The following is a 19,307-nucleotide window of genomic DNA, read 5'->3' as shown; positions in this document are numbered from 1 at the left end:
TCTACTCGAGCGGCGCATCAAATCGAGCGAAGAGCAGACATCAAAAGGAAAAGGGAATTGGAAGACTCAGTCTGGACTAGTTGACCTCGGCCGCGGCCTAAGTAGTTGCCCTTAGTCAGAAGTAGTTATCGGGTTCAACCGCGGGGATGCAGAGCTCTATTGTAATAACACATAAGTAAGATCGTCCTGGAAAAATAAGGTCTGTAGGTATATAGACTATCGCTAAATAGCCGAGGTCCACAATAGAATACGGGGGGAAAGCGTATTAGAGATTAAGGCACCTCGGAAAAGAATCATCTACCATCGCAAGTAGTGACTTGCTAATAACGGTCCTCGACGATATCACCGCGTTTAGTAGCCGCGGGAAGGCCATGGTCTAAGATCCAATGCGTCCTCTTGACTTCGCATGCGCCGATGTGAGGATGATGGCAGTTGAGAAGTTGGTGATTCCATCTCATCTAGTAGCTGCTCATCGGATGCCATCGAGAACGATTGGTGGGGGGTGGAGGACTGTCGATTCGTTTGCCGCGTCGACTGTCTTTTATTTTGGAACCTATATCGTAGTCAGTTTGTTGGCACAAAGAAAGCATTGAGAGCGAACCAAATCTGAACACTACGTGGCGACATGTCCAGTTGTTTGGCCAAGCGTTGACGCTCTTCTGTGGAAGGAAAGGCTGTTCGAGCATATGTCTCATTCAAGACTTTGAGCTGCTGAGCATCGGCCCGCTTTCTTTTCTTCTTCACTGTGGGCTCATCGCCACTGACTGGTGAAACGGGTGGCGGAGTTGGAGGAGCCGGGGGGTGGCGACCATAGGGCGAGGTATTGCGTGGGTCGGGATGGGGGGGTTACGCCGACCTGGTAGGGGTAGCTAGAGGCAGCAGGATAACTTGGAGGATTATATGATGCTGGGTAAGATGCAGTAGGAGAGCGAATGTGACCCGTATATGGAGGCGGTGGGCCATGGGAGCCTGTGGTGCCATAAGACGAAGGAGCCCATCGTTCATCTCGTGGTGGTGACGATGAGTGGGTACTCAGCGGTGGAAGTTTCCTTGTGTCATGGTGATGGGGTGCAGTGGTGGCAGGTCTTGGTATATACATGCCAGAGTAAGCCTGTTGGTTTGAATAGCGACCATCGTCATAATACGGGAAGGTAGGTTGTGGGGTACTCGACATGGCTTGGTGTAAGTAGTAAATGGAGTCAGTCACACTTGAGCTCCGAGGTGGCTCACCTGCTTGGTTTCCCCATTGATTATTGTACGGTTGATTATAGTCGTACCGCCGTTGTTGCGAGTACTGGCTTTGTGGTGGCACTGTAGATCGCGTCTAGCAAATTAAGCGTCCAAATATAAAAGAAAGGACATAGAGAAACGGACCTGGAAAATGTGAGATTGGAAAAGCCGAATCTATAGGCGGTAGGAGAGTCCGCCCACCCTGGCCAGTCTGGAAGAATGCGCCACCTTGCTCTGCGCCGGGAGTTCTTGCTCGAGTGCTGCTGTAATAACGATCTTCGCGGGTCGCCATAGGTATTAGTCGGAAGATAGTGTTAGGGTGGAAGAGGAAGATGGAATTATTATGTAGCGAATAGGTCGTTGAGTGCCGATATAAGTAGAGGAAAACACGAGGGTTTCGCTCTTTACTGAGGCGCTTGTGGCGGAGACTGGCGAATCAGGGGCGTAATGGGAAACGAAGAGTGCATGGAGGGACCCACGAGGAAGGGAGTAGGGCTAAGGGCTGAGCGACGCGTAAAAACACAGCCCGTTGTGCGCAGTTGAGTTGTGGGGGTGAAAGCAAAGGCTGGTTTCGGGCTGGCTGTTGACCAAAAAGCTTATTATTGTTTTTGGATGGGCAAGAGAGGTTTGAGCTTCGATCGTGCGGGGGTTACGAGGATTGCGCTTGACCGGAGCTCGAATAAAAAAAAACACGAAAGCCGGGGCACGAGTTCATTACGCTTGTCATTAACGGCCTCGTGTAGGCTGCGTCAGGGCTGCCTACAAACCGTTGGCGACGAGCTCCCTGAATCTACGAGATTCGATCGAACCGCTTGCTTTTGAACTGCATTAGAAAATGCAACTCAATCTGGCGCGTCTTTGACTACCCAAAGCCTACTGTGACTTGGAAAGAAATATCTTACTGATTTGGATGTAGCGTTGCCCACGAGGCAAGTACGTATATGATGACTCGATACGCGATCCCGAGGGTGAAGGTGCGTTGGAGGCATGTCGTAGTCGGGAATAAGGCTTGCTTCAAAGAGGCTTGAGGTCGACTGGCAACTTGAGAGACTGTCAAAACCCTTGTGACAGTTCCTTGCTGAAACGGGTAATCTCAGGCTTCGATCTTGCCGTTTCCGTCGATGGCCTACCGGCCCCTCCCTATTCCACCTACTCGTTGGGGCCAGTATGACGACTACAGAAACCAACCAGACGGTTACCCTACTTACTCTAACCAGTTCGCAACTCCCCAACTTCCAGCTCCAGGTGGAACACTTCGCGGAACTGGGACATTGATTCACAAGGGTTTCTACGATTTGTTGTCGATTTTACCGACTCCGTCACCTTCTCGCCTCATTTGGGGGTCTCCGCCCGCAGACGACCCAGTCTTGGCTGGGCCCAGATACGAAACCATCAAACCTGGAATCCCTCCTGTTCAAACAACACGCCAGTTACCTCCCCCATCCACCTCGCCCCCAGTCCGTAAAACACGGAGAATCAGTAAAGACATGGTCTCGCGTCCAACCGGATTTGTGTTTGTCGTTGTTTGACCCCATTTCGCTTAGGTTCCTAATACGTCTTAGGCACTTGGTGCATGCCTCTGATGCAGACCAGTTCGAAGCACTCCTCACTCGTTGGGGCCCAGATGGGATGGGAAAACTAGGTGGTGAATAGCTTGTGCTGTCTAATCGTCGCCTCCCTTCCTCATCACAGAACTAGATCCTCGGTGGGCAAGTCCGATTAAGGAGCGCGTCCGCCAAACAAATCAAGCCAAGGCCGTTAACGAAGTGGTCAACGCTATGCAACCGTCTCAAGACAGTAAATACGATGCCGGAGCTCTTGGTCCGCTTCGTGTTGTCAACGGTGTTAGCGCAACGACCACTACCTCTTCAACCCTAACTACTGCTGCCCGAGAAAATTTCTTGACAGCGTCTTCTTTCCCTGAAGGGCTTGTTGGTCGGCCCGGTAACTCTACAATTCGGTGGGGCGGCGGGCTACAGGCTCATCCTGAAGACGATGAGCATCTCACCGATAATGTTGAGCCTGTTGAACCACCTCCTCGGAAACCAATTACTCCGTCACTCGCAACTTTAGAAAAGGCTGTTTCTTGTCGAATCTATTTCGAAAACTTGTACTTTCCCCTCTTCCGCCATCCTCCTTCCCGCGAACAGCGTCGCCTCGCAATGGAACGTGATATGACCGAAATGCAACTTAGTCATGGCCAGAAGGAGAACTTGCGAGCGCGATGGCGGCAGAATGAGACGGATTATCTCCGTGACAAGAGGAGGAGGATTGATGTCACAACGTTCAAGAAACTGAAGACCATCGGACATGGTTCGACGCACTTCCAGCCATTTCACTCGCTTGCTAATCAATCACTAGGTGCATTTGGTGTAGTTTCGCTTGTCAGGGAGCAGTCAACTGGGGAGCTATACGCCATGAAGCAGGTAAGCGTTGCTTCTTCCCCCGCGTGGCTTTCCGCACTGACGCCAACGACAGCTGAGGAAAACCGACATGCTTCGTAAAGGCCAAGAGGGCCACGTTCGGGCGGAGCGTGACATCCTTAAGTCCGCCTCTCTTGTAAGCTCCCCCGGCGGTGCCGAGTGGATCGTCCGGCTCTATTATAGCTTCCAAGACCGCGATAACCTTTATCTGGTACCTGGTTCACCACATGGCTCACAGAAAATTAATGGTTGGCTCATAGGTTCTGGAATATATGGGCGGTGGCGACCTTCTGAATTTGTTGATCGAACGGGATGTGTTCGACGAAGGATTTACTCGCTTCTATGTGGCCGAGGTACATGTCTTGAAGTCGCCCAGTGAATTAGATAACTCACCTTTGTTCAAGATGATCCTCGCCATCGAATCTTGCCACAAACTTGGCTTCATCCATCGTGATATCAAACCTGATGTACGGACGTGTGATTCCCCTCACAGTTGGAGCTGACATTTTTCTGTAGAATTTCCTGTTCGACCCTTCAGGACACATCAAACTCAGCGACTTTGGCTTAGCGTGAGTGAGCTAGTCCCATGTGGTCTATAATCATTACTTTGATAAGAACCGATCTGCATTGGGCTCACGATACGTCTTGTCGGTTCCAATCCCTTCTTGGCTCCATTTTGTTCACTTGAGCGCTTAGATTACGAACAACAGCGTCTACATCTGTTGCACAAGCATGGTATCGACCTTGAGGATTCAAACGGCATTGCGGACGGACGCAAAACGAAACGAATGAACCGCCGTGATATCGAGCTTCTCATGGGCGGTGGAGATGGTCAAGGCGGAGTCTTCACTTGGAGAGAGAAGAATGGTCGAAAGGTGAGCCTCTTAATTCCTTTGATGAGTTTTTCTTTCCTCATGTCTCCTCTAGCTGGCATATTCAGTGTTGGTCGCAGTTTTCCTCAGTTTAACGTTGTTTACTCACCTGTTTCGAGATGTGGAACCAACTCGTATAGTGCGTCTCTTTATTCAACATGTGGGTCCTGTCTCAAGTGAGCAGTGTCACCCGAGGTCATCCGCGGTCATGGATATTCTTATTCGTGCGACTGGTGGAGTTTGGGAGTGATCATGTACGAATGCTTATATGGGTTCGTCTTCGCTGTTATCAAGCTGGCCCAGTTATTGACTCCTGTTGCAGATTCCCGCCTTTCGTCAGCAACTCGGTAAATAAACATGCTCATGGGAACTCGTTATTGACCTCTCGACAGCGACATGTAACGCGTCAGAAGATCCTCAACTGGAAGCAATCTTTGCGCTTCCCTGCGCGTCCTCAAGTTTCTCATGAAGGTGTGAATCTGATGCAACAGCTCCTCTGCGAGCCAGAGGACCGTCTGGGTTCCCAGTCCTCTTCTTCTACATCGCGACCAAATTCATTGGTTATGCAATCGCGGAGGAGTGGGTTTATAGCGCCAAGCGGGACATCGGACGGCGCTCATCTGATCAAGGTACCCTCATTTTCCCCTCTATTACCATGCTTGCTCAATTTTTATGTCAAGGCACATCCTTGGTTCAGAGGCATCGATTGGCTTAATATTCACAAGTATCCCGCGCCGTATCATCCGGAGCTTCGTGCGCCGGAAGATACCCGACATTTCGACCCTGACATTCCTCCCGAGGTAAAAGATATAACTTGAAGTCAGAACGCAACAAGTTACTAACTGATTGCAGCCCCTTGCCCCCGCAAATGGGGCACCCCCAGATGCTACCAGAGACCCACTCCTGCGACACGAGGTTCACGGAGCTGAGATTTTGGACGTGCGAAAAGCACTAGCATTTGCTGGCTTCACACACAAGAGTCCACGAGTCATCAGCTATGTGAGAGCTGACAGAGCTTTCGATTCTCAGCCAGACTCCTACGGACAAACTCCACCACAGCCCGACTACCCCCAAGAAACCGTTCGCGGACGTTCTGCTTTGCGAGAGCCTCAAGAGGTTGGTAAGGGAAGGGCCATATCGATGTAGGACAAGACAAATACGCACTGACTACGCATACCACAATTTGCTTCCTGACGCTCACGACTTTTATTCACTAATTATTTGTTCACATCTAACGAGATACCCTTCAAGTTGTTGTAAAGATACAGAGTTGTGCCTACAATGTCAACTAACAATAAGTTACGTGGTGGTACAGAATAAATATACTGCAGCTACAGATATATAGTGGAAAAAAAAGTAGTCCAATGGAAAAAAAGAGTCTACCTGCCCTGGCGAGTCCGTTGCTCTGGGCGACCAAAATCTTCCTCCTCTTCGTCAGAAGAGACGCTATGGCTTCGTCGGGAGTTGGAGCTTGCACTACTTGTGCGACGACGGTGGGTCCTTGATGAAGATGATGAGGTTGTTGGGTGAAGTGATGGAGTGCCGTCAACATCCATTGCCGAGGGAGCAACATGGACTCTGGCATGCCGACGCATGTTGCTAAGCACGCTGAAACTCCGACCACAACCCTCAACGGGACAAACGAAGGCTAGAAACAGTCGGTCAGTCTCCAATCCAACCAGGATCAACACACAACAAACGTTTCTCTCCCGTATGGCTGGGGCCGGTTATAAGTAAGACTTGCAACTCGGATCAGCAGAAGATCACTTTACCTGTTGAGGTGAATCTGTCGTCGAGATGTTGAGAAACTAACCGACGGATGAGGAAGCTAACACACCTTCAGACTACTGGGTCGAGTGAAGCCCTTTCCGCAGTATGGGCATTCGTACTTGGTCGCAGAGCTTTCGGGGGTTGCATAAGCGGGAACTCCCGAAGGCTGATAATGGGGGACGGCAATACTGGTCGGCATTGTTGGCGGTGGATAGTAGCCTTGTGGATGGGATGGACCAGGCCGTGGGTCGTATGTCGAATAAGCCCTGTCATACGACACTGTCCGAGGTTGTTGCTGTTGTTGTTGCTGTTGGTAGTCCGGGTACAAGCCAGGGTTAGCTCGCGATCTGTCGTACGGAACAGTATGGTAACGCGTTGTTGAGGACGCGTAGGAAGATGGGTCCGGGTGAGATCGAGATGGTGGCTAGGACGAAGGAATGAGAAACACGTCCAAGTTGCTTGGCAGAGAGTATCAAACCCTTGAGCTGGAAGACCGAGGATAGGTTGCAGGGTTATATCTATCCTCTTCATTAACTCGTAAGCGGGCAAGCGTCGTGGCCGGGGATTCTGGTGGGGCGCGAGGAGACGAAATCTCTTACAGGATATCAATAACGGCGAACAAGGGTTTTAGTACAATGTCCAACCTCTTATCAAGTCCTGAATGGGAGGCAGGACTGGCCGCTCGTGACCACGACGAGGGTCCGAAGGAGGGTACGACATTGGGGAAGGAGAGGCCAATGGAGGGAGAAGAAGAGTAGGGCCGGTCAGTACAGGCATGTCAATGGACCTATATTTTAAGGCCGCATGAAGAGAGATGTGAACAAGATGTGAGCTAGCGAGATTGAACGGGTTTATACGTCTCCAGGCAGATGGGCGGTGCAACACGGTCAGCGACGAGCGCAGCGATCAGGACAACGAACGGCGGAAGCAACCAGCAACGACCAGAACAACCGCTTAACGGAAAATCCGAAGATCGTAGACAGTGGATACCACTCAAGTTTTTGTTGTTGTTTGCACGGAAAGCCAATCACATTGCTTTAGGACTGTTGACTCGGAGACTCCGCGACTTCTTGTTCAGTTTTCGTGCTGAGAGATAACGAATGTAGTCCTCCCTCTAATTCTTCGCGCAGTGTGCTGTGAACAAGTCGATGCCGTTGTAGAGTTGCCTGTTGCAAGTGGTAGATCGTTGACCGAAAATCACTGCGAAAATCAACCAACCTTGCCTTCGAAAAGGGCCGAAACGATATGAACTGAGAAATCTAGGATGGACCTATTGATTTTCGGGTTGCGGAGGCTACAACAAAGACATACGAGTTTCGCCGCTGGTATTATTTCGCATGGCGGAATGATGCTGGTGCTTAGAGCTGTCATTGCGTATTTCCAGCACACTTGGCTTGAAAGTGGAAGATAGCTTCTATGTGATGAGTTTGGGCAAACACAGCAAATCACGAGGGGGGGGCACTTTCTCTCTGATAGCCTGCTCGATAGGACCGGCGGCTGAAGTAGCTGTGGTGGCCATCGTCCGGAAACCGCGTGAAAAAAGCATTCAAAGGGAAAGTGTTTGAGTCACGCGTGACCGTGTCTTACCATGAACCAATACATCCAGCCCAACGACGGGACGCGACAGGACGCGACTACAAGCATGGAGTCAGAGATGTCTCATCATCAGCGCAATCTTGTTGACCTCTGCTTTGAAGAGGGCGAGTATGATGCCGGAATAGAGCTCCTTAGCCAGCTCAAGTCTTCTACACATCGACCTTCCAAGTCGGTCATTATCTATATCACCTGTGTGCTCATAAAAAAACAGGTCGCATATTCGACAACTTTTGTACATTGCATTGCTTTCTTCGAGCGACAGAGAGGCCCGAGTTGACCCATCCGCATCTCCAAGTAAACGCCAAAGAAAACTGGTAGAGCTGCCTTCTCTGGCTGCTTCTCGGGCGGCCCAAATGCTACTGATGTCCTTTGTGTCCATAAACAATCCAAGGGGGCTGATGCTTGCTCTACAACCCGGTGATGTGGACTCCGATGAGGAACCTGAGGGTTTCCTTGCCACCGAATCCTTATGCATCAGCTGCTGCAAACACTGTTGGCAAATCCTTGTCGATGGATTCCTCCTCGATCAGCACATCATATCGTCTAAAGGGAAAGGCCGAATGCATTCGACTTTATCGTTCAACGATCCCACAAAAACACCTTCTCCCGTAGGGGAAACTGCTTGGCCTATTCTGGAATGGTTCGTGTCCATTTTCGAACGGGACCAGCAAACATCCACGAACAACCGTGAGTATCTCCCAGTTTATTTTTCCCGACGTGATCCAGCGCGTTCAGCCTCTTATTCTCCTCTGCTGTTGGAGCAACTCGGAACACCGTCTAGACGTGATTCTGATGCTGCATTGGCAACCTGCCACTACTGTTTTGCGCAGGCGGACCCCCAGCGCCGTCTCCTTGGTGTGCGGTTGCTCAACTTGGTATTGCTGCGTTTTTCTCACGTGAATCCTATTTTAACACACAATCAGTTACTCAACCTTGCCTCAGCAACGGACCTCGATTTCCCATTAATCGTTCTGTCCATCTTCAATGGTTTATCGGGAAAATCGCCAGAGGACATCGCCTCGTTGTTGGCGAGCCTCAAGCCCTCACCGGCCGTGTTCAAGTTCAAGATTGCCTTCTATCAGAAGTATTTCAATGACGCTACGAGCACTTCCCGGCCAACAGCCCGGCCACGACCACAAGCTAGGGCACAACAAAAAGGAACTCAGGCGCTGACCAGGGAAGCTTCTCAGCTTGTCAACAAGTATCGTGCCCCAAGTTCTGGTGACCTCTTGCGCCTCATGCAGACTCCCACAACGGCGCCGGATGATGATGCATTGAGGATCAAGTTCGACTTGCTGGTTTCATATCATGAGTTCCAGACACAAGCCTCCCCCGCTGAGAGGGATGCGGAGTGGTCAGAGGTGGTGCGGAATGGCACTCTATTAGATGAAACCTTCGGGTGCAGAGCGAATATCAACGGTGTGGGCCTGCTATATCGAGACATGTTGGAGACAATTCTGAGCGTTAACTAACGCTAGCAGCATAATTCAAGACTAATACTGCGGCATGCGCAAGCACACGGTCAATGACAAAATCGAAGTTAACAGTAGTAATGACATGGACATCTTCATTAAAGAGCAGCGCATGACTCGTGAAGTGATTCACACCGAAACTGGGGAGCGTTGAACGTCGGCAGAGGTGGAGTAGACTCCGTTTGGTAGAACCTCGTTCCCATTCGAAGATCGGCATTCATTGGCATAGGAGTCGATACTTTACTGAGGACTTTTGGTTCGCTGGCCACGTGGAAAAAAACAGCATTCAAGAGCGGAAACTCCGTTATGACGTTCACTCTCGACGACCTTACTCGCCGCCACCAAATGAAGAAGATCGTTTTTCATTCTCATTATCTTTTATCGCGGCCTCTTTATTTGACGTAGATCAACCTCCTACTCTTAGCTTGTCGATGTCCGATGTCAAGAAAAATGCTTAGCCGCCGGACCTACGGGAAACTAGCGGTCTGATGCGAGGTCGCGAGCATCCAAGCACCTTTTTTGGCATCATTGAACACACTGCGAAATTGCTCATTTGGCCAGCGTTCTGGCTGTCGCGAGTTGCCAGGCCGCGCGCTTAAACTTAAGGCACGGTTGACCGATTGCTGTTGTGTGGGCGCAATTTCTCTTCTTTTTTCTGTGGCAAAACCCTAACCAGATGGAGGAAGTTGGGACATTCGGCGTGTGTGTCAAAAGGGCAGTTACCGTTTTCGTGTGGAGGGACCGGAGATCTTGATTCTTGATTGAGCTGTCGGTGTCTCTTGCTAAGCTTTTCGGGTCTAAATGTTTTTTTTCTATTTATCAATACATTCATCAGACCAATAGCCAGGTACAGCCTGAGGCCCGCACTAAACTTAAATTCCGTCCGAATGTTGCTCTCGTTTACTATAAGACCAAACCTGGTCGATATCCCGTTTCAACGTGAGTTTCCCGCCCTTGGCCATGTCAGACCGTCGTCGTATGTCAATGCAGAGTGCCCCGTACCCTTCTGCCAATGACCAATGGGCGAATGGTGGTCAAAGTTACGCTCCCTATGGACAACCCCCTGCCTCAGCTTATCGAGGTTCATCGGCAGGAGGCTCATATTCTCCCGACGGTTACTACCCTTCGTCGCCCACTTCACCTTATCCATCTGGAAGCGGGGGCTACCAGGGCTCCTACACCTATGGCCAGCCAAGCCATTCCCCCAATCACCCATATCCAAAGACATACGGTCACGCACCAACTCCGGCCTCTGCCCCAGCTCCAGCCTCTGCGCCAACACGCCCGCGATCGCACTCCCAATCCGGTTATTCGTCACATCCAGTCCCACAACAGTACCCTCAACAAGTGCCATTGACGCAGGCGACAAGCTATAACGACTATCCTCCCTCCCCAGTCGCGACCATACGCGTGTGATATGTGTGCTTTGTCGTTCAATCGCCAGCATGATTTGAAGCGCCATCGGGAGACCCACACGGGAGAGAAGCCGTATCAATGCAATGGCTGTCCCAAGACTTTCACGAGGAAAGATGCGTTGAAGAGGCACCAGGTGCGTGTGTTGTTTTCTGGCGATGGTCTCATGTCGGCTAATGGGAAACCCAGCTGGTCAAAGGGTGTGGCAAAATCGAAGATAGTTGGCCGTGAGGGGGAGCAAGGAACGAACCATTGTGAACCGACGCAAATAATATGTACAACCACTCTACTCTTACAATCTACAGTCATTAATGGCTTAGTTACTCCCAATATATACTGCAAAACGCACCTTTACTACTACACGAGTCTCTTTTCGAGGACCCAAGCATCATGCGGCTCAATCTTCTTGTAGTAACCTTCCAAGAGCGCGGTTTGCACAAAGCCATGTCGCTCATAGAACTTCTTGGCGCCAGTATTGGACGTCTGAACGTGTAGGTATATCCGATCAATTTTTGGCTTGGTGTGGGCACCACACGCGTCGAGAATAAGCTGCAGAGTTTCTGACCCAAGAAGCCTGTCACGATAGGGCTAGATTGATCAGTTAGATTAAAGATGAGTAGCGCGGAAACGGCCGACGCACAGCAAGTATCCCCAGAGTTGCTAAGTAGAGTGACATCTCCCCGTCTTGGGGTTCCAGTCTACAGCAGACGATGCCCACTAAAGCGACATTTGACACCGGATTTCACGCTACGCAAACTTCCTACCAGGGATATCATTATAGTAGACTTCGCAAAAAGCATCAGACCTAGTGCGTGTCACTAATTTTCAACATACCGAGCTTACAAAAGTCTTCCACATCCGGTTTGAGTACATCTTCGTAGAACTTTTCCGAATACTTGATCGGGAACAGCACTGAATTTAGTTTTCTGACTGTCCCCAGATTATTCGGCGTCAAGGACGCGAAAGTTATAGGTTTGGCGCTTTTCGTGGAAGACATGGTATCGAGATGAGCGCGTTTGGTAAAGGCGTGCGTGACAGTCTCGTGATGTGACACCTTCCCATTGGTTGAATTCAGCACATACAATCGTCGGCGTCTGGCTACCATCTTAGGCTCGAGTCAAGCTTCAGTCGGTCCATGGGAAGGCCCGGTTGAAACGCAAGAACTTCAAGAAGTCAGAGACGGCGATCTGAAAGTCATTTAGACCGACATGTCGGTCTCAACGGTTTGGACACGTACACACAAACATATCGATCTCCAGTCAACGACTTGCCAACTCAGTTTCTCTCGATTTGGATCGGATAGCGTACCCAACCTTTCGGAGCAACGGGAAGCCGACAGACATCTCTTGATTTCTGGCTGTCGGGTGTTGCGTTGTTACCGTTCTATTCGACCTCCAACTCATACGGAGGGAATTCGTATCTGTTCCCCTAAATGCGTAGATGGCATTTGTTCTACTTATATAACGACGGGTTACGGTTACTTACAGCCATAAGGCATAAGTTAAGTAAAGAAAGGCACACTGGGTTGCCCTCGACAATGTGTCGACATCTTCAACTATGCCGTCAAGAGTTGCAAACAGCCATAAAAGCTGTCATGGACTCCTGCATTTGGGCCAATGGGTTTCCTCTGGCCGCCCGTGTCCGGCAATATGGTTGATTCCAGGATGATAAATACAAAGGTTAGGTCAAGACAACAGTGTCCATGTCAAGTACAAAAGTGCATGCGAGCATAAAATAGCGTGTCGATAACAAAGCGGAAGCATTTCGATAGCGAGTACAAAGCGAAAGACAAACGAGTAGGAGGTGCTTCATGGACCACTCTGCTTGCGGTGTCGGGCCTTTCGGGGAGATCGTTGCAGCTCCTCGAGGTAGACGTCTTCATAGGTTCGAAAAATGCACGAGCCATGCTGATCATGCTCCTCTAGTGTAGCCCAGACGCAATGCCAAGGATCTGGTAGTCCGTCTAAACTACCAGAAGCGGCAGAAAACTTGAAAGCCACACCCAAATGACGTTGGTCCCATTGGTCATTACTTTCGAGGGCAAAAGCTTTGTCGGATAGAGTGATCAGTGCGCAGTCGGTCACTGTGAGATCGACAGAGTCTCCCGCATTAAACAGAGCGCGGAAAGATGGTGACATTTCAAGCTCTGGTTTGATCAGTTCCTGAGACCGAAACGATAGAAAAGCTATAGAGTCGTTTTCAGAAGGCTTAGATGTTTGGTCAATGGCAAGTATGTTGGTGTGCGCGCAAGGGAGCATGACGCTGTGCCTCGTTGCTTACAACATCACCAACCCCAACTGTGCCATCTAAGTCTTCAGAAAACGACTGTAAGAGTACCTTTTGGTACGCCAGGATGGGCTGGCGAGTATCCATCGACCATTATTTGAATGCGAGTGCCGTCAAGAAAATGCAGAGTAAGACTGGGGTGCTTTTCAGAGTGCTTGATAGTTTTGAGGACTCTTCCAACCAGACTAGAGGGATCAAGACTGAGAAGGACGTGAGAAACGAGTGAGCGAGCAACTGAGATGTCCGCTGTACCCGAGATGGTCGAGCCTCAAAGATGGCGGTCGCGGACGAGTCATCGCCCGTTGTCGACAGCGGCGCCGTCGTTGTTTCGATAAAGATAGTGATGGTCACGTGTCGTAAGAGGCTTGCTCCCGACAACGATGCATACAGCGGCTCAGCCACGTCCTCTGGGGCCCAGAGCTCCAGCGAACTCACCTTCTCTTGGGGCCACTTCACCACTCGTCATTCGGAAACCGGCCCGCCCAACGCTTACTGTCCCAGCAGCCTCTCCTCCAAACAGATCGCCTTCGCCAAAACTTTCCCTAAGCATTCCTGGCCGTGCACCGACTCCCCGCATGCGTCTTGGGCTTGAGATCCCCACATCAACAAGCAAAGACACTTTCCAGGGCGGATATTACGGCGGACCATTGGACACGACTGCGAAGACAGAGCATGCCGATGAACCGACAATCAGACCTGACGCGACAGCTACAATTGCCCCCCAACATCCAGCAATTTCCGATATCCAATCGTTGCTCGGTGCACTTGAACTTAAGAGTTCGTCGTCAAAGTCCCAGCCACCGAGTGATGCCGAAGACGATGCATTTCTCACCACTTCACCCCGTCTATCGTGGAGCGATTCAGTCCTAGAAGAAGTCTCTCGGCTTGGGGAGGGTGCCGGTGGTGCGGTTCATAAAGTCAAGGACAAGCGCACTGGCAAGATTTACGCTCGGAAAACGATAACTACCCGGGAAGCACCAATGAAGCAGCTGCTTCGCGAACTTTCGATTATATCATCCACCGAACATATCAATATTATTCTCTTTCACGGGGCTTACATGTCACCATCCACCAGCGAGGTCAAAATCCTCATGGAATATTGTGAAGGGGGTAGCCTCGAGGCAGTTAGCAAGCGCCTCAAGGAAATTAATGCCGTCGTCGGAGAGAAGATTGCTGGGCGTCTGGCCGAAGGCGTATGTCTTTTGCTTCTTTGCGGGTCTGGCGTGTTGATTAACGTGGCGTAGGTCCTGCAAGGCTTGCATTATCTTCACACGAAGAAAACGATCCATCGAGACATCAAACCTTCCAACATTCTGTTATCGCGAGAGGGTGTCGTTAAGCTCTGCGACTTTGGTGTCTCTGGCGTGCTGGAAATGTCATTGGCGGGAACTTTCACCGGAACGAGCTTCTACATGGCGGTGAGTTGGCAGTGCCTCACAACTTTTCTCCCCTTGCGCTAATCGACTGCCGCACAGCCGGAAAGGATATCTGGGCAACAGTATAGCATTCGTTCGGACGTATGGTCGACTGGCATTTCCTTGTTGGAACTCGTCCAAAATCGTTTCCCGTTCCCTAATGATCTGCCACCAATCGAATTGATGATGTACATCACCGCTGGCGAAGTCATTCCCTGTCTTGCCAGTTCTTCTTCATTCTGACCACGTTGTTTGCAGCCTCCACGGCTTGAGGACGAGGGCGAGCTCAAATGGAGTGACGAGATGAAGGATTTTATCAAACAAACGTGAGTTGATATGCCTCCTCTAATGATAGTTGAGACAACTTACGACCTGCCTCAGATTGACGGTTGACGCCTCATTACGACCCACACCGGGCGATATGCTGGCACATCCGTGGGTGGTCGATGCAATGAAGCAAGAAGTACATATGGCTCGATGGATCCGTAAGGTCTGGAATTGGCCAAAAGCGACGAGGCGATCGCGAGACCAGTAAGCCGATAGCGCTGGAATGAAAGGCAACTGAAGTTGGATTAACAGCAACAGCATATCGCAAAGAGAGGGTTCTCCGAGCGAGTCACCTAAGCCAAATGGGAGTTGAAAGGGTTTTTTTTCCCTTTGTTCTCGCAGACTGATCTACAATGAGGCAAACTGCCATGCACCTATACGCATCTTAAACGTGGACTGGATTTTCTGTACTTTTCTGTGATAATTCGACTTTTGTGGTGCGGTGACGTGAAGTGTGCGATCGCTGTGGCGGCCGTGGGTCCATACCATCAGGGAGGTATCTGACTTCTTGATATGACAGTCGTCTGTTCTCTTGTGATACGGTTTAGGAAGGAAGGAAGCTAAAGCCTAAGAAGGGCAGCGGTTGCATTCTTGTTCAAATGCTGTCCGCTTGAGTCTTTTGGCATTGTATCGCCACCAGTCGGAACCTGTGCCGCCACGCGAGCAACATCAGAGGGAATTGATTCCGTTGCTCGGCAAGCCGCCCGCCCCCCAAAGGCGCATCAACCGGTAATTCCCACACCTTGTCGGTGCTTCGCTGGTGACCCATTCAATCATTTCTCATGGAAGCCACGCAGGAAATCGGCCCGTTTGTTGCTGGCTATTCCCTCGGATTGGCCTCCGTCCGCCGGTGGGCCCTGTTTTGATGAGCCGGTTTATTTTTTCCAGACTAAAAAGGACGGAGGACAAGAAAATATGGCGTTTCAGTGCAGACATCTGATCAACAGAAGCACTTCACATATGGCCAAATCAACTTCACAAATCGAGAAGTCACTCCCAGCAGCCCTCCCTCAAGGCCCGGACATGGGCTCGTCGTTGATGCTAATGGGCTGCGTGGAGAATGCGTGGTTGTTGGCTGCCTCGCTTTTGTTTCGAGAAGTCTTTATTCCGGAATATCTCACCGGAGCCCGACCCTAGATTTCATCGCCTGTCAATAACGGCATCAAAGTAATCGCTTAGCCCTATAAACATGAATATCCAACTAGGATTTTCCCCCTCCTCAAATGACCGACAGCATGTCTTAGTGCGCTATCCTCACCTTTCGTCGTCTTTGTTGCTAATGTTTTACGACAGTCCATCCAGCACTTATTTACCCCAAACTAGCTACTACTCTACACCCCCAATGCACCACCACCATGGCCACCAAGTTTCGCCGCCATCTCGTCAAGAGGCTGCAGCGCGCAAGCGGCCTAAATATACCCGTTCAAAGACTGGCTGTTTGACTTGTCGCGTAAAGAAAATAAAGGTGCGCCGCTTTGTTTTCGTCGACCTCCAGGCTACTGACTCAACCCACTCATAGTGCGACGAAGCAAAGCCAAGTTGTATGCGATGTGCCCACGGGCAACGAGACGTGCGTGTTTTCTTGCTTTCCGTGGACAAGTTTGTTAAGATTGGTATCTTCAGTGTACATGGCCAGATGGCGTTGCAACGACCAGAAAACGAGCTTCATCAGTCAAGGACTCGCCGGACACTTCGACTGCCCCTTCGAGTGCTTCTCCAGGCATATCGGAAGCTTCGTCACCAACATCTACCCGTGGCCATTCTCCCCCACAAAGGAGTCCGGTGGAGCTCAGCTTGCCCCGCGATCTCAACTTGCCTCCGCTGCTATCTAACCGTCGGCAGTCAGTTGACCCCTTGGCTATTTACTCCCGTACTGACTGGCGATGATGCTCCGTAGAGACCCTGGCTACCACTTGCCGCCTATGCACCACCATTCACCAGATATTGACTCTCCTCGTCGTGACTAGTGAGTCGCATCGCCGGATGGAATACTTCTTTATTGACTCCGGCCGTTGCTTCAGTGATCGTCGTCGTTATTCTCCTCCAGCCCCCATGCCTATGGTTCATGATGTCCCGCAGCAACAACATTATAGCCGTTATGAGCCGTTCCAGACTAATGGCCATATCCAGATGCCCCCTCGCCACACGTTAGCTTCCAGCGTACGAAGCACGATGGGGCATCATCCTTCTATGCAACATCACCAATGGTCCCCTCCCCCTCCTCCCTTAATGACCCCTCCAGAACAATACGTGCGTCCGATAACGTTTCTTGTTTTTACCCCCGTTGATCACGTTGTCGGCAGTACCAACCGGAGCGACCCCTGGTGTCGAATGACCATATGGCCCGCTACCCTTGATCATAACGTTCACGGGTTGTTTTCTTTTTTCTGTAAAAACTGCGCGGCGTTGCAGTGGTTCATTCTTGCTTTAACTCATCATCTGTGCTTGTCCAACGCTTCTTGTGTCTAATTAGTTTACAATCCCCCCTGCAATGTTACAACAACCATCCATTGGATTCAGAGACAAAATAATTTAATTCGCGCGCGTGCCCGACAGATTGGAGAAAGGAAGCCTTTGGAATTTCACTAAGAATGACGACTCCTATCATTCGCGGCGGCTTGACATGGGAGATTTGCGTTGCCTTACGGCTTATTACGGCTTAGCTTTCGGCCTCGGGACTGTCGGCATTCTGTTGCGCCTGATGGCATGACCGACGGCGGAAGTTGATAACGGTCAGTTGGACTGAAACGTTCTAGCTCAAAGGCCTCGTTGAATTCAATGTGATACAAACATCTTTCTTGTCTAGATCGCAGCAAAGCCCATGCGCTGGCCTCCAACATCCCAAACACTGCAGAAATAGTGAGAACCTAAACAAATCAGTGATCTAGCTAGCAATTTACCTGTAGTAGTGCTTCAACAAACTGATAAAAAGACATCATCAGCAGACTTGGCGCAGGTTCCACGAAGAAGCTTCTCACCTTGCCCCAACAAGAGACAAGCCGTCAAAAGCGTTTATCAGTGTTTGGCAAATGGTCGGATCCGCTGCAAACGGCCCTACGCTCAGTTCACTACTGGGGATGGTGAGATTGAACGGTTGGCCATTCTGGGCAGTGAAGGCGATGGATATTTGCGCGGGAAGTGAAGAAATACTCGAACAGGCAATCCCGTATGTGCCTGGCTCTGGAGAGAATGGGACGATATTCGGGCTGATGAGAGCGTAAATGGCATTTCTATGAGGCTTCTTGTCAGCATCTTCGAATGCGACAACGGACCAATCGCTTTGATAGGGAAGAAGGAAAAAAAAATGTACTCACGCCGTTGCGGTGGGGAAGAGACTAGAATATATCAGATTGGGCGGGAACAAGATGATGATGTTGTGACACACATGTTTGAGGTTCCCGAATCGAAAATTACATTGCGCGTCGCACGAAGAGTGGTGCTGCTCTTGCCGTTGACGAATATTTGTGGAGAATTCAATGTCCAAGTGGCCCCTGATCCGGCAGGCAGAGAAGCAAAGGTCAAGCTGCCTTCAGTGCAATCTCAACAAGCTTCTCTCCGTTCAAGCTGACTGAAACTTGCCTGAGAATTTCGTCGTATCGATTCCGCCGACCGTCAACTCCGCCCCGCCGACAGCCAGGGGAGTCAGGTACAAGCTGAAGAGAGCTGTTCAGTTGAATTAGTACTAGTCGAAAAGAGATACCACAAAATCACTGACATGGAAGACCCTGGTTGACAAGGCTGGCAAACAATCCTTGAGCACGAGCGCCCATCCCTGTCAAATCGTGAGCCATTCTGTCAAACCCCCAGGTTTCTTTTGTTGGCGGTCTCGCTTGCCTTGAATCCCCGAGAACGGATCAATATTGAACTTGGGAGTTTGGTTCGTGATAAGGAAGAGGCTGGTTGAAGGAGCTGAAAGGTTGCCGATAGCCACGGTATCTCGCGCAGAACGCAACGTGAGTCTGTTGTTTGTAAAGCTAAGTCTCGTAACAAAAAGAGCAAGCTATCCAACCGGTAATTGGCACCGACCACCGGATCTACACCGACACCTACAATTATTGAGGACCCAGTAACCGGCCGAATTGGGGACTAACCCGTCGAAAACGTGATGGAACTGGTCGTGCCGACATCGACAAAGGTCGAAGATTTGGAAGAGTTGAATTGGATTTGATTACTGCACGCAGCTCCGCAGAGAGTTGACGCAAACTCGAGAGATGAGGAGCCAGTGTCGAAGACAACGCTAACCGTCTGAGGTGGAGTTCCAATGTGAAGATCGCCAAACCACTGGAGGTCTGTACCCAAGAAGAAGTCAGTCAAGTTGACTGTCACTGGATTCAATGCTCTTCTACGAATTGCCGCCTCTTTCGGTGCAATACGTGAACGGAGCTGAATGGTTTGTGGTACAGCTTGTGAAGCAACTAGATCGAGGAGGGCACAGATTCCCAGCAGACGAAACATGGCAGTGAGAGCAAGACATTGGCTTGCGAGGAGGTTCTACTCTTATAC

General features: G+C 50.4%; 11 protein-coding genes across 11 annotated transcripts; 5 read left to right on the top strand and 6 right to left on the bottom strand.

Moving 5' to 3' along the window:
• Positions 1-351: 351 nt before the first annotated feature.
• Positions 352-1,522, bottom strand: MIND_00060000 (Homeobox domain-containing protein; the record flags this gene model as incomplete). Its single annotated transcript, XM_037357564.1, has 5 exons — positions 352-553; positions 602-701; positions 766-1,176; positions 1,231-1,311; positions 1,375-1,522. The coding sequence occupies 5 exons, from the start codon at positions 1,520-1,522 to the stop codon at positions 352-354; spliced, it is 942 nt and encodes a 313-aa protein (XP_037225474.1).
• An 814-nt stretch (positions 1,523-2,336) lies between these two features.
• MIND_00059900 (Kinase-like protein) lies at positions 2,337-5,671 on the top strand (the record flags this gene model as incomplete). The annotated part of the gene is made up of 17 exons (XM_037357563.1): positions 2,337-2,743; positions 2,793-2,875; positions 2,929-3,543; positions 3,592-3,656; positions 3,709-3,864; positions 3,914-4,006; positions 4,058-4,120; positions 4,170-4,222; positions 4,269-4,300; positions 4,350-4,528; positions 4,581-4,594; positions 4,645-4,664; positions 4,710-4,797; positions 4,848-4,872; positions 4,918-5,154; positions 5,206-5,325; positions 5,378-5,671. Exons 1-17 carry the CDS (start codon positions 2,352-2,354, stop codon positions 5,669-5,671), a joined length of 2,529 nt encoding a protein of 842 aa, XP_037225473.1. The 5' UTR covers positions 2,337-2,351.
• A 233-nt stretch (positions 5,672-5,904) lies between these two features.
• MIND_00059800 (uncharacterized protein) lies at positions 5,905-7,072 on the bottom strand (the record flags this gene model as incomplete). The annotated part of the gene is made up of 6 exons (XM_037357562.1): positions 5,905-6,173; positions 6,226-6,242; positions 6,298-6,311; positions 6,363-6,719; positions 6,774-6,889; positions 6,940-7,072. 6 exons carry the CDS (start codon positions 7,070-7,072, stop codon positions 5,905-5,907), a joined length of 906 nt encoding a protein of 301 aa, XP_037225472.1.
• A 260-nt stretch (positions 7,073-7,332) lies between these two features.
• Positions 7,333-7,814, bottom strand: MIND_00059700 (uncharacterized protein; the record flags this gene model as incomplete). Its single annotated transcript, XM_037357561.1, has 4 exons — positions 7,333-7,461; positions 7,514-7,554; positions 7,607-7,706; positions 7,758-7,814. 4 exons carry the CDS (start codon positions 7,812-7,814, stop codon positions 7,333-7,335), a joined length of 327 nt encoding a protein of 108 aa, XP_037225471.1.
• Positions 7,815-7,883: 69 nt separating this feature from the next.
• On the top strand, positions 7,884-9,363 carry MIND_00059600 (uncharacterized protein; the record flags this gene model as incomplete). Its single annotated transcript, XM_037357560.1, has 4 exons — positions 7,884-8,059; positions 8,103-8,578; positions 8,627-8,766; positions 8,815-9,363. The coding sequence occupies 4 exons, from the start codon at positions 7,884-7,886 to the stop codon at positions 9,361-9,363; spliced, it is 1,341 nt and encodes a 446-aa protein (XP_037225470.1).
• Positions 9,364-10,323: 960 nt separating this feature from the next.
• On the top strand, positions 10,324-10,779 carry MIND_00059500 (uncharacterized protein; the record flags this gene model as incomplete). The annotated part of the gene is made up of 1 exon (XM_037357559.1): positions 10,324-10,779. The coding sequence occupies one exon, from the start codon at positions 10,324-10,326 to the stop codon at positions 10,777-10,779; it is 456 nt and encodes a 151-aa protein (XP_037225469.1).
• Positions 10,780-11,133: 354 nt separating this feature from the next.
• MIND_00059400 (N-acetyltransferase domain-containing protein) lies at positions 11,134-11,773 on the bottom strand (the record flags this gene model as incomplete). The annotated part of the gene is made up of 4 exons (XM_037357558.1): positions 11,134-11,364; positions 11,417-11,493; positions 11,541-11,561; positions 11,611-11,773. 4 exons carry the CDS (start codon positions 11,771-11,773, stop codon positions 11,134-11,136), a joined length of 492 nt encoding a protein of 163 aa, XP_037225468.1.
• An 811-nt stretch (positions 11,774-12,584) lies between these two features.
• MIND_00059300 (uncharacterized protein) lies at positions 12,585-13,391 on the bottom strand (the record flags this gene model as incomplete). The annotated part of the gene is made up of 3 exons (XM_037357557.1): positions 13,315-13,391; positions 13,114-13,262; positions 12,585-12,922 (listed from the first exon to the last, which is right to left on the bottom strand). Exons 1-3 carry the CDS (start codon positions 13,356-13,358, stop codon positions 12,585-12,587), a joined length of 531 nt encoding a protein of 176 aa, XP_037225467.1. The 5' UTR covers positions 13,359-13,391.
• Positions 13,392-13,424: 33 nt separating this feature from the next.
• On the top strand, positions 13,425-15,117 carry MIND_00059200 (STE/STE7 protein kinase; the record flags this gene model as incomplete). Its single annotated transcript, XM_037357556.1, has 6 exons — positions 13,425-14,255; positions 14,307-14,480; positions 14,538-14,684; positions 14,736-14,803; positions 14,859-15,008; positions 15,057-15,117. The coding sequence occupies exons 1-6, from the start codon at positions 13,443-13,445 to the stop codon at positions 15,115-15,117; spliced, it is 1,413 nt and encodes a 470-aa protein (XP_037225466.1). The 5' UTR covers positions 13,425-13,442.
• A 910-nt stretch (positions 15,118-16,027) lies between these two features.
• Positions 16,028-17,161, top strand: MIND_00059100 (Zn(2)-C6 fungal-type domain-containing protein; the record flags this gene model as incomplete). Its single annotated transcript, XM_037357555.1, has 7 exons — positions 16,028-16,047; positions 16,098-16,269; positions 16,324-16,374; positions 16,428-16,645; positions 16,702-16,770; positions 16,826-17,054; positions 17,108-17,161. The coding sequence occupies 7 exons, from the start codon at positions 16,028-16,030 to the stop codon at positions 17,159-17,161; spliced, it is 813 nt and encodes a 270-aa protein (XP_037225465.1).
• Positions 17,162-17,606: 445 nt separating this feature from the next.
• MIND_00059000 (Pepsin A) lies at positions 17,607-19,259 on the bottom strand (the record flags this gene model as incomplete). The annotated part of the gene is made up of 10 exons (XM_037357554.1): positions 17,607-17,652; positions 17,705-17,725; positions 17,783-18,082; positions 18,119-18,139; positions 18,190-18,327; positions 18,374-18,467; positions 18,520-18,576; positions 18,606-18,763; positions 18,814-18,850; positions 18,896-19,259. 10 exons carry the CDS (start codon positions 19,257-19,259, stop codon positions 17,607-17,609), a joined length of 1,236 nt encoding a protein of 411 aa, XP_037225464.1.
• Between the last annotated feature and the right edge of the window lie 48 nt (positions 19,260-19,307).

Source organism: Mycena indigotica (assembly GCF_014461135.1).
Source record: "Mycena indigotica strain 171206Taipei chromosome Unknown Mind.scaff0001, whole genome shotgun sequence".
Lineage (NCBI taxonomy): Eukaryota > Fungi > Basidiomycota > Agaricomycetes > Agaricales > Mycenaceae > Mycena > Mycena indigotica.
This window is presented reverse-complemented; position numbering and strand designations above follow the sequence as displayed.